A 10,753-nucleotide genomic window follows, 5' to 3' on the forward strand; every position below is an offset into this window, starting at 1 on the left:
ATAATTACAACAGACAAGCTTAGGACATTTGCTCAGAGGTTTGAGGAATATCAACCATAATGTTTCAGAACTTAATACGATCACATTTAAGATTAGAAGAGGACATTTCTCCTTCCTCGCTGAACTACCCAATTAAAATCAACCTTGTAAATTTCTGTTTGCACACCTACCTGGACAGAACTATTATTTTGACATGTGAGAAAATCCCCACCATCACCATTATACAAGGACAATAATATCAATTTCAAGCATCACTTTTCCATCTGAAAATTTTGTATCTACTATTGTTACCAATAATCCCTAAAATTACTGTAACTGCAAGAGATTGAAAAAAGAAAATATTTTCTCTAATTTGTTCGTGCATTTGACATAACTTTGTGTGTAGTGAGTGTCACTATTTGTTGACAGTGGATGCCATTATCCAGCCACTGCAAGAGTGTTTACACTAATTATGCAAGGAAGCCGAAATTGAAAGCGAATAGCTAGCTATGCATCAAGAAGGAGAGGAACAAGAGTCCAATAACATTTATTATTATTACTCTCAGGCCCAGCCAAAAGATCTTTCTAAACATGGGGGGGGAGGGGGGCGAGAGAAGGTTTAATGATTTTGTTTTTAACTAAGGGAAAGCTGTTTAGATGGCACTCTATTTTTTTAGTCAATTAAAAAAAAAATAAAAATCAAGCTACCAGAGTCCCATCATCATGGTAAATTTAAGCAAATTCTGTTAGGGCTGATACAGTTTCATGACCATTTTTACAAAGTTGAATTGAACAAGTCCATTTCGAGTTTCCCGTTTTGCAGGCTAACCCCACTTTCTACCAAACTCTGTTATTGAACCTTCACCTGCCCCATCCCACCCAATAGCTCAATTATACAGCAACAACTTGAAGAAAAGCTGTCAGCATGCACAGACTGTACACACTGTATACAGTCACTTACTCCTGAGGGAATTCTGCAGCACTGTACAGTGCAGAATTTGCACAAAGATCAGTGCTCTGTGCAAAATTTCCTTCTTCACCTGCAGAATTGGCACTGCATAGCTACTGGCCACCACTAGGGGCTGCTGGACCCAGCAGATCCCAGCTGGCAAACAGCCGACATTGCTGGAGGAAGGGGAAGCTGGAGGGATCCAGGCATTCCCTGAAGGAAGGAAGCCGTGTGCAGGAAACTCAAGCCTCGGATCCAGCGTCAGGCAGTTTCTCCATCTGTATCCCTGAGTGGAGACAGGGCACGCAGCTGGGCTCTGGGGGTAGGGGGCACCTCTCAGCTGGGTTGTGTTTAATTTGTGCCAGGGCTGAGTCCTGGCATCTCTAGGCTCCACAGTTCATAGCCCCGGCACCTCTGGGCTTGCTGCATCAGTTATGAAAGTAAAAAAAATTGTTTGAGCCCCGGCACCTCTTTCATTACAAATGAAGCACTGGGGAGGGGGTGTGGGTGTTTGCCCCCCCCCCAAGCTGGGATCTGGGGGAGAGGGGGCACAGCAACAAGAACTGGGCTGGCGCAGGGGTTTCTTTAACTCTCCTCCTAGGGGAATGTTGTCATCGGTATTGTTACAGGTATTTTGAAATAAATTACCAAAACAATTGAATCCGGCATGATTCTATAGGGTCATTTTGACAAATAAAAGAGACAGATTTTAAAATACTGTGCACAGAATGTGCCATTCTGGGGGCGCAGAATCCCCCCCCCCAGGAGTAAGGGCCACGTGCACGAACACACAACTAGGGGCAGAAGAGACACTGGGGGAAAGGGAGCTGAAGGGAACGGACGAGGGTCGTCGAGCGACAAGGGGGGGGGGGGAGGAGCCCCTGACACCTCCAGGTCCCAGCGTTGCCCCCCTGACCCACACGGCCATCTCCAGACGCCAAGTCTCCATCCACCCTCTGTCTCAAGGTCCCAGCGCAGCCCCCCCCCCCCGCCGTGTAGGCCCCTTCTCCCCCCCCTCCCCAGGTGGGTACAGAGACACTCAGCTCCCTTCCTCCCCCCAGCCCCTCAGAGCTCCCAGCCCCTCTCCTTCGCCCAACGTCGCAAGCGCGGGGGGGGAGGGGGCTCCGCGGCAGGCAGCCCACGCCAACGCCGGTACCTGTGCGGGAAGCGGCCAGGCTCCTCATGCCCACCCCGGCCCGGGCCCCTCGGTTCCGCTCCCCGGCGCGACCCTCCTCCGAAACCCCCTCAGGCAGCGACGGCTGAGAGGGGGACAGGAAGCCGGAAGCGCCACTCAACACTAAGGCAAGGACCCCGGGGCGTCCCACCCCGCCTGAGTGGATGGATGGAAGGAGCCACAGCGCGGGGCCTTGGTCCGGGGGCTACACACACGGAGAGGTCGCGCTCCGGAGAGGAACGGACACCCGAGCAATGCCACGAAAGAGCGAGTGCAAAGCAGGCACCGTCAAGGCCACCTTTGAAAAAGGACCCGGGGAGTGAGCGACCATCTTGGATTAGGGGAGGGAAGGCGCTCCCGTAGTGGGCGGCCATCTTTGTTTAGGGCAGGGAGCCGTATAGTCGCTATTCCTTTGCGTGGCTGTGGGCGGCCATCTTTGTTTGGGGCAGGGAGCCCTATAGTCGCTATTCCTTTGCGCGGCTGAGGGCGGCCATCTTTGTTTAGGGCAGGGAGCCCTATAGTCGCCATTCCTTTGCGTGTCTGTGGGTGGCCATCTTTGTTTGGGGCAGAGAAGCAAATGTTATCTGAATACCGTTGGCAACCATCTTTGATTGGGGCCAGAGGACCCTCTATGCAGCTACCAGGTGACACTGGTCAAGCTGAAAGAACAGGAGGACTTGTGGCACCTTATAGACCTAACAAATTTATTTGAGCATAAGCTTTCGTGAGCTACAGCTCACTTCATCGGATGCATTCATACATGATAATATAAAATAGAAATATTAAGAAATGGAATTGCCCAGCTCCCCTTCTTCTTCCTAAACTTCCCAGTTCCTACTGCTCCTCATCCTTCCTCTACCCCAAAGTAACAACAAATACAACAGCAAAGTGTAATTTACAAAACCCTTCCATTTCATCCTCATATTCATTTACTTCTCTGCCATATCCCTACCCTCTACCTCTTGTCTGCTCTGTTTCTGTCAGATGTAAGTCCTGACTGCACTGTACATATATAAGAGGCAATCGGACCTCAATCCCAAGTGGGGACTTGGGGGCTATCATAATGCAAATAATTGTTTACTACTAATGCTAATTTTCAATAGATGGGGAATCTCAATAGATCACACAAATATAATATAAGCCAGTTTTTGTTTTGCAAGAGGGTGGCAACTTTTCTATCAAATCAGTACCTTAGCGCCCTTCTCCAGGCCTTGGTCACCTTGCCTCTCAGAGTGATTGTAGAAGGGTGTCTGCCGACTCAGGCAGACATCGCTGTGTCATGCTTAGTTCACAATGTGCAGGTTATCTTTGCCAGCCTAGGGGCAAGAGGGTTAATTTTTCCTTTTCTTTAAGTTTAGTTTCCAAAGTACAACATGGAAGTCTCCAAATAAACTGCTATTCCATCGGAAAGCATTCCAATGCAACCCCTGACTGGGAAGCCCCGGCTGACCGTTTCTAAATTACTTCACATGGGGTACTAAGGTGCCTAATTCCCACTGATTTCTATGGGAAGGGGAGTTAGGCACCTCAATACCTTTGAGGCTCTGGGCCTTGGCGTTCAGAGTTACCGGTGTCCAAAGGCCCCGTGTCAGCCCCCAGCTGCCCACCCTCCACCGCCTTCCCACAGGAGAACCCCGGGCGCCCGAGTCTCGGAGTTTTTACACGGGCGGGCTAGGGGGCTCCCTCCCCACAAGCGGGGACATCTCCCCGCGCTGCCCCCGCCACCCGCGCCGGCTCCGCAGCTCCCATTGGTGGGGAACGGCGGCCAATGGGAGCTGCGGGGGCGGGGCCTGCGGGCGGAAGTCGCTGCGGCGCCCAGAGCCACCTGGCCTGTCCTCTGCCTAGGACCCAGAGGGGGGACCCCCGCCGCTTCTGGGGGAGCCGCGCGAGGTAAGTGCCGCCCGGCCCCGGAGCCCGCGCTTCCTCCCGCGCCCCAACCCCCCCTTACCCCAGCCCGGAGCCCCGGCCTTGCAGCGGGGGCCGGAGCCGGGGCCGTGCGCCCCCGACCCGTGGTGCTGGGGCTGCGCGGGGAGAGGGGGGCCTCGGGGTTCCAGCCGGGAGGGGGGAAGAGAGGGGGGCTCGGGGTTCCAGCCGCGGGGCGGGGGGGAGAGAAACAGAGGGGGGGGCTCGGGGTTCCAGTCGCGGGGCGGGAGGCAGAGGGGGGGGGCTCGGGGTTCCAGTCGCGGGGCGGGAGGCAGGGGGGGGGGCTCGGGGTTCCAGTCGCGGGGCGGGGGGCAGAGGGGGGGGCTCAGGGTTTCAGCCGCGGGGCGGGGGGGAGAGAGACGGGGGGGGCTCGGGGTTCCAGCCGCGGGGCGGGGGGCAGAGGGGGGGGCTCAGGGTTCCAGCCGCGGGGCGGGGGGGAGAGAGACGGGGGGGGCTCGGGGTTCCAGTCGCGGGGCGGGGGGCAGGGGGGGGGCTCAGGGTTCCAGCCGCGGGGCGGGGGGGAGAGAGACGGGGGGGGGCTCGGGGTTCCAGTCGCGGGGCGGGGGGGAGAGAGACAGAGAGAGGGGGGCTCGGGGTTCCAGTCGCGGGGCGGGGGGCAGAGGGGGGGCTCGGGGTTCCAGTCGCGGGGGGGAATAGAGAGGGGTTTCAGCCTGGGGGAGGAGAGGGGGGGCTTGGGGGTTCCAGCCTGGGGGGCCTCGGGGTTCCAGCCGCGGGGGGGGGAGAGAGGGGGGGGGGCTCGGGGGGGGGAATAGAGAGGTGTTCCCGCCGCAGGGGGGGCCTCGAGGTTCCAGCTGTGGGGTGGGGGAGAGAGAGAGGGCGGCTCGGGGTTCCAGCTGCAGGACTCGGGGTTCCAGATGGGGGGGAATAGAGAGGGGTTTCAGCCTGGGGGGGGGGCTCGGGGTTTCAGTCTGGGGGGGGAGAGGGAGGGCTTGGGGGTTCCAGTCTGGGGGGGGGAGAGTGTGGGGGGGTCCACGTGTTGCCCATCTCCCCCCCCCCCATGTGTCCCGATATTTTAATTCTTGCATCTGGTCACCCTAGGTGCGAGCCTCAGCCTCTCCCCCGTCCGAGTCTCTCCCCTGGCACAGGGGCAGGCGGCCCCGCAGCGGGTGCTGCTCACGCTGACTCGGCAGCGAGGGAGTTGCTGGCACGGCTCCGTGAGCGAAGAGAAAGAGGTGGAGGGACCAGGGCATGAAGCCGCCGCTGAGGGGACTTGTGGCGCCCTCACTGTGCTCAGAGAGGAAGAGTCTCCCAGCCTGCTACCCGCCCCAGACTCCATCCAGGACATTCTGCGGGAAGGGGGCAGGACTGCTGCGATTCCTGCCTAATCCTCAGGGCCGTGCAAGGTGCTGAGGGTGGGGCCTGTGGCTGAGGGGCAGAAGCCATTGTGGGGGCCGAGGTTTGCCCTGCTCGCTCGGGAGGAGGGAGGTGTGAGGGCTGGGCCTGGCCTGGTGCTGCTCTAGAAGGGGGTGCCCATAGCAGCCTTGGGCCTGGTTCTCGCCTCGGCCTCCGAGGAGGCGTCGGTGTCTCTCCCTGCCACGATGAAGCTGCTGCGGCTCCTGTGTCGCCACAAGACAGCGCTGGGCCTCGGTGGCCTGGCGCTCTTCGCTGTAGTCCTGCTCTACCTGGCCAAGTGCACCTCAGAGAGCCTCAGGCCCTTGCCAGGTCGAGGTCTGCCCCACAACCAGGCACTGCAGCCACCCCGCGGTGGAGTGGGAGCCGGGCCGCCCCTACTGGCAGCCCCGCTGCCCCCTGAGGAGACGGCTTTCCTGGCTGTCCTCATCGCCAGCGGCCCCAAGTATACAGAGCGCCGCAGCATCATCCGCAGCACCTGGCTCTCGATGGCTGGCCGGCCCCCTCAGGATGACATCTGGTGTCGTTTCGTGATTGGCACAGGCAGCCTGGCTGGGGAGGAGCTTCACAGCTTAGAGTTGGAGCAGAGCCGTCACCGAGACCTGCTGTTGCTGCCTGAGCTTCGTGATTCCTATGAGAACCTGACTACCAAGGTCCTGGCAATGTATGTCTGGCTTGATCTGCACTTGGACTTCCGCTTTGTCCTCAAGGCTGATGATGACACCTTTGTACGCCTGGACGTACTCGTGGAAGAGCTGAGGGCCAAGGAGCCACGTCGTCTCTACTGGGGCTTCTTTTCTGGCCGTGGTCGAGTGAAGTCGGGTGGCAAATGGAAAGAGAGCACTTGGCTCCTATGCGACTACTACCTGCCTTATGCCCTGGGTGGTGGCTATGTGCTGTCTGCAGACCTGGTGCATTACCTGCGACTCAGCCAAGACTATTTCAACATGTGGCAGAGTGAAGATGTCTCGCTGGGGGCTTGGCTGGCTCCTGTTGATGTGAAGAGGGTGCATGACCCACGTTTTGACACTGAGTACAAGTCACGGGGCTGCAACAATAAGTATATTGTCACTCACAAGCAGAGCATTGAGGACATGTTAGAGAAGCATCAGACTTTGGCCAAAGAAGGGAAGCTCTGCAAGGAGGAGGTTAAGCTCAGGCTATCCTACATGTATGACTGGGGAGTGCCTCCTTCACAGTGTTGCCAAAGGAAAGATGGCATCCCCTGAAAGTTTTGGAAAAAGGAAGGGCAAAGTGTCAAAGGATAACTCTCTGGGCTGGATCAGTGTCATATGGGGACAACCTTGTATGTAAAGCTTAAAAATTATTCTGAGATTTTACATGATTCATACGTCAAGACTGTGTGCAGGACCAACATAGCACCATAATTCATAAAAGCTACTGAAGTGCTGTGATTTGTCTACAGATACACAAAATACAGGAATAAAGGGGGAAGTGAGGGAAAGGTTATATGATGGAATTTAGTGCAAAGGGGGGAAAAAAGAAAACTTTTTTTTAAATAACTTGGATGCAAAGCAGGTTGGAAGATGTGCCCCAGATTCCAAAGTTTGTTTGTTGAGAACGTGTCATGCCTTCACACCATCCCCAAGATTGTGAAAATAATGTCTACTGTTTAATTTTTTCAGGGAAAAAATGTCATTTTGGCCAACCATTTTGGCAAGTTTTTAAGACTGTAATAAAGAGATAGCAAATCAGTTGCTAGTGCCAGTGGAAGCAGGTGGCTGGCTAGAACCACTGGCCTGGCATCTAAATGAAGGGAAGTGTTGTTGAGATATTTGCACTGGTTACTTTATACTCTCAATGAGGGGGAGGATGGTGTGTCCAGTCTTTGGAAAGAATTCTGATTTAATTATAATAGGTCTTGGGTAATATCCCTGAATTTAAATCTTCAATCATTTTTTTTAAAATAGTTTATGATGTACTGTGTAATCTGGATGATCTGGCAGCTACTAAATAGGTCTGTATTTGGAAAAGTGTATGTGTTATGCCATATTGCAGTATTAGGGTAGGTTCTCAACTATCTTGATTTGGAAGTAAACATTTATGCTACAAACCTAGCACTCGGTTATTGGGATTAGAAACTGCTCTTGTATTCTCCAAGTGCATTGTGTACAAAGAAATCTTAACTTCCTAATTTTTACAAAAAATGATCCCACTAAGAAGTATATGATCTAATTATGCAAACAATAGGACTACTTACATCAGTAAGGATAACCTATGTGAGTAAGAGTTAGCAGGATTAGACCTATAACGTCTCAGATTGGAAGTACAAAACTTTATCAAGTTATCTGGACTAGATTTTCAAAATAAAGCAATAGATCTGTTTAAAAAAAATAAATCTGAAGAATTGGCTATTTTAGTTGCTAATATGGTATGTAAATGACTGGGGTTTATTTTTTCACTTCTCTGTAGTCCTGTCTACACTACAAATGAATCCATTGCTGACAAGGATTGTTGGGCATGTTTGGTGTGTAACTGAGAATATAAATGGGCCACTTTTAGCACAGTGACAGAATGCATTACACTCTCAAATAATTCTAACACATTTTCTGTGCAGACTTTTAGTTGTGTGACTGAATAATCCTGATATCCTGTAATGGTGTTGAAAATGGTTCCATCTGTGCACACAGTTACACCTTTGTCCACACTGGTCCAGGGGGACTCCCTTCTGAAAACCCTTGTCAGTAACAGATCTCTTTTCTAGTAAAGACACATCAGCTTTAAAGTTGATGCCTAAAGGGCATGTTCACATTCTTCAGTCTTTCTTACAGTTTGTTGCACAGTGCACTTTCATACTATTATTATTTCTTTCTCTCACTGGACGGTACACCTTTCTCTTACCTGTGTGGAGGGAGACTTCAACTTCAAATAATAAGATTTGGTGCTGATATCATAACATTTTTGCTTTTCAGACCCAACTTAGTAATTTATTCCAAAGGAATCAAGTGTATTTATTTTCTCGTCATTAAAATCCACTTCTTCTATCTAGTTTTAAACAATTTCTTGAGAGGATTAAGTGGAAAAAAACTCTTTTTGGAAAGGAAAACAACTCCTTATTTACATTAAGTATTTCAACAAGACATTCTGTAACTTTCCTTCTAAAAACAAAATTAGCTAATGAAGACATCGAAAAAGTAACTTATTTAATCTGATGCATCCAGTCTTTTGTACTTTGACATAGTGATGCTTACTGCAGATGTGCCCTTAAGTGGAATATATTCCTGCAGAACAAAAAGTTTAAGACTTCACCCGGTTGCAAGACATTAAATTGGTTTCAGTAATCCTTTTAAAGTCTGTATGTCTCTTTGGTCTTTGGGCTAAATTAGTATTGTACACACATAGTTCAGTGTTTGTAATTGTGATAATTTATTTATAAATATTGTAAATGTACTATGTATTGTTAAAAGTTTAAGATAGCTAAGTATCATCTTATTTTATAATTATTTAAGAAAGTGTGTTAAGTTTCACAAGTATTATTTGTGAAATGCTTTAATTTATTGATGTACAGTTCCTAATTTAAATAGGGTCTGAGTTGTAGATCCAAAAATCTGCTGCATGACTCTCTTAACCTGGTAAGAATGTACTAATCACCCATTTATCTAAATATCAATGTTTATGTAAGTCACGGGCATTGTCGCTTCTTTGTCGTTTTGTTTTGTTTTTGGTTTTTTTTTAAAGGTTCTCTTTTCAGAGCTTTCATGTGAGGATGAGAATTTGAGGTTCAGAAGAATGGAAAATTATTTGTCACATCCCAAGTGACATCTGGATGGAAGAAAACATACAAATGCGCACACACACACTGATGGTTAAATTTTTTGTAGAATGCTGAGTTCTTGCTGTGCCCCTGAGTTCCAAGAATATTGAGCTTCATCCTACAAAGTACTTACTTAAACATATGAGTAGTCCTCTTGATTTCATTGGGACTATTCCCATACTTAAATTAAAATCAAGACCAGAGTGCCCAGCACCTTGAAGAATTAAGTCCATAAATTATTGTGGTAAATATAGTTCTATTTGAAATCTAACAACAAATTTGAGTAACAAAGTCCTTCTGGTCTAGAATTACCTATGTTTTGCCTCTCAGTTCAAAAATTAATTGTTTTGGAAGGTATGACTTATGTAAGTTGATCCATTTTTTATGTTTCTGGAATATAGAAAAAACATTTTCCCACATGTTCTGATCAGAATATTTATGCTTGAAAAACTCTCAAGTGCCTCAAGACAAAAGAAATTCAAACCTGTCTGACTTCGTAGATCTGATTGACACTTTAAAAATTCCAAAGTTGAATTTTTAATGACTGCTATTTTGCATGTTGGATGCTCAGTCAAACTGGCAAAGTTTGCAAGATTTGCAAGCCAAATAAATTGCAGTTCAGTGAGTTTAAAAAGTCTTTTAAGGTTGGTTCTGTTAGTCAGTGGGGCAGAGAGTCTGCTGAGTTAATCAGCAAAGAGAACTGGTGACCCAGAAGTCATTATTATAAATCCAGGATCATTATCAGCTTCACAAGCCAAATAACTCAAGAGTTGTATTTCTTTAATTAGAAAGTCACATGTAAAAAACCTATTGTTAATGCAATGTTAAGGTTAAATATCAAGTAACTTTATGCAGGCAATGTTTTATATTGCTTGACTTTCAAGTGCTTGATGTTTCAACCCTAACTATTGCACTAAAATGTTTTGTTTGCATTTAATTATGAACCTATATTTTAAAAATTGCATTTAAGATCCCAGATCCGGAACAGCACATGCATGTGCACACACACACACACGTATATAAAATATAGGGTTAAACGACAAATATATTTTAAAACAAAAGAGCTGAAAATCGTTTTTCTGACCTTATGACTGAGTTTGTATTTCTTTTACAAGGGATGTTGACATCAGAAAAATTTAATGCAGTATAAGGATTTCATGGTTTAGGTGATTAGACGTCCTGTACTGCTGTTTGAAAAACAAAGTGAAAACCTGGCCCTGTTGAAGCTAATGGGAAAGTCCATTGTCTTCGTGGGGGCCAGGATTTCACCCAGAGTGCCTAACTTCTGCTCCTAACAAGTAAAAAGTATTTTGGCCTTTCCTTAAAGATCCTTGTATTGAAGTTAGTGGGAGTTTTGCCACTGATTTCAGTAGAAGCAAGATCAGGCCCAAAATATATTCATTTGTAATTTTTCATGTCTGTGTTAAATTAATTATATGGAATCAAACTTTTATTAAATAGCATTTCAGTTGACTTCTAAGGGAGTTCCTCATTTAAAAAAAAAAAAAGTCAGCCATTTATACTTGTTACTATTATGGTGTTGCAGAAAACGTCCACAGGACTCTTCCCTGGAAGACAAGAG

At 48.8% G+C, this 10,753-nt stretch overlaps 2 protein-coding genes across 4 annotated transcripts in view; one reads left to right on the plus strand and one right to left on the minus strand.

Moving 5' to 3' along the window:
• The window catches only part of SDF4 (stromal cell derived factor 4), a 33,760-nt gene extending 31,536 nt beyond the window's left edge, over positions 1-2,224 (minus strand). For 2 of the 3 annotated variants that reach the window (XM_073316916.1, XM_073316914.1), the window contains exon 1: positions 2,085-2,224. The gene's annotated coding sequence lies outside the window, so the exon portion shown is untranslated. Of the gene's footprint in view, positions 1-940; positions 1,352-2,084 lie in introns of all 3 variants that reach the window. The other variant, XM_073316915.1, reaches the window with a different exon arrangement.
• Positions 2,225-3,879: 1,655 nt separating this feature from the next.
• B3GALT6 (beta-1,3-galactosyltransferase 6) lies at positions 3,880-10,130 on the plus strand. The gene is made up of 2 exons (XM_073316552.1): positions 3,880-3,992; positions 5,085-10,130. The coding sequence occupies exon 2, from the start codon at positions 5,585-5,587 to the stop codon at positions 6,623-6,625; it is 1,041 nt and encodes a 346-aa protein (XP_073172653.1). The 5' UTR covers positions 3,880-3,992; positions 5,085-5,584; the 3' UTR covers positions 6,626-10,130.
• Positions 10,131-10,753: the final 623 nt, after the last annotated feature.

This window comes from Lepidochelys kempii, chromosome 18 (assembly GCF_965140265.1).
Source record: "Lepidochelys kempii isolate rLepKem1 chromosome 18, rLepKem1.hap2, whole genome shotgun sequence".
In the NCBI taxonomy this organism is placed as follows: Eukaryota; Metazoa; Chordata; order Testudines; family Cheloniidae; genus Lepidochelys; species Lepidochelys kempii.

Excerpts from the sequence above, each read along its gene's own strand:
- B3GALT6 (XM_073316552.1), top strand. The coding sequence starts at position 5,585 with ATGAAGCTGCTGCGGCTCCTGTGTCGCCACAAGACAGCGCTGGGCCTC.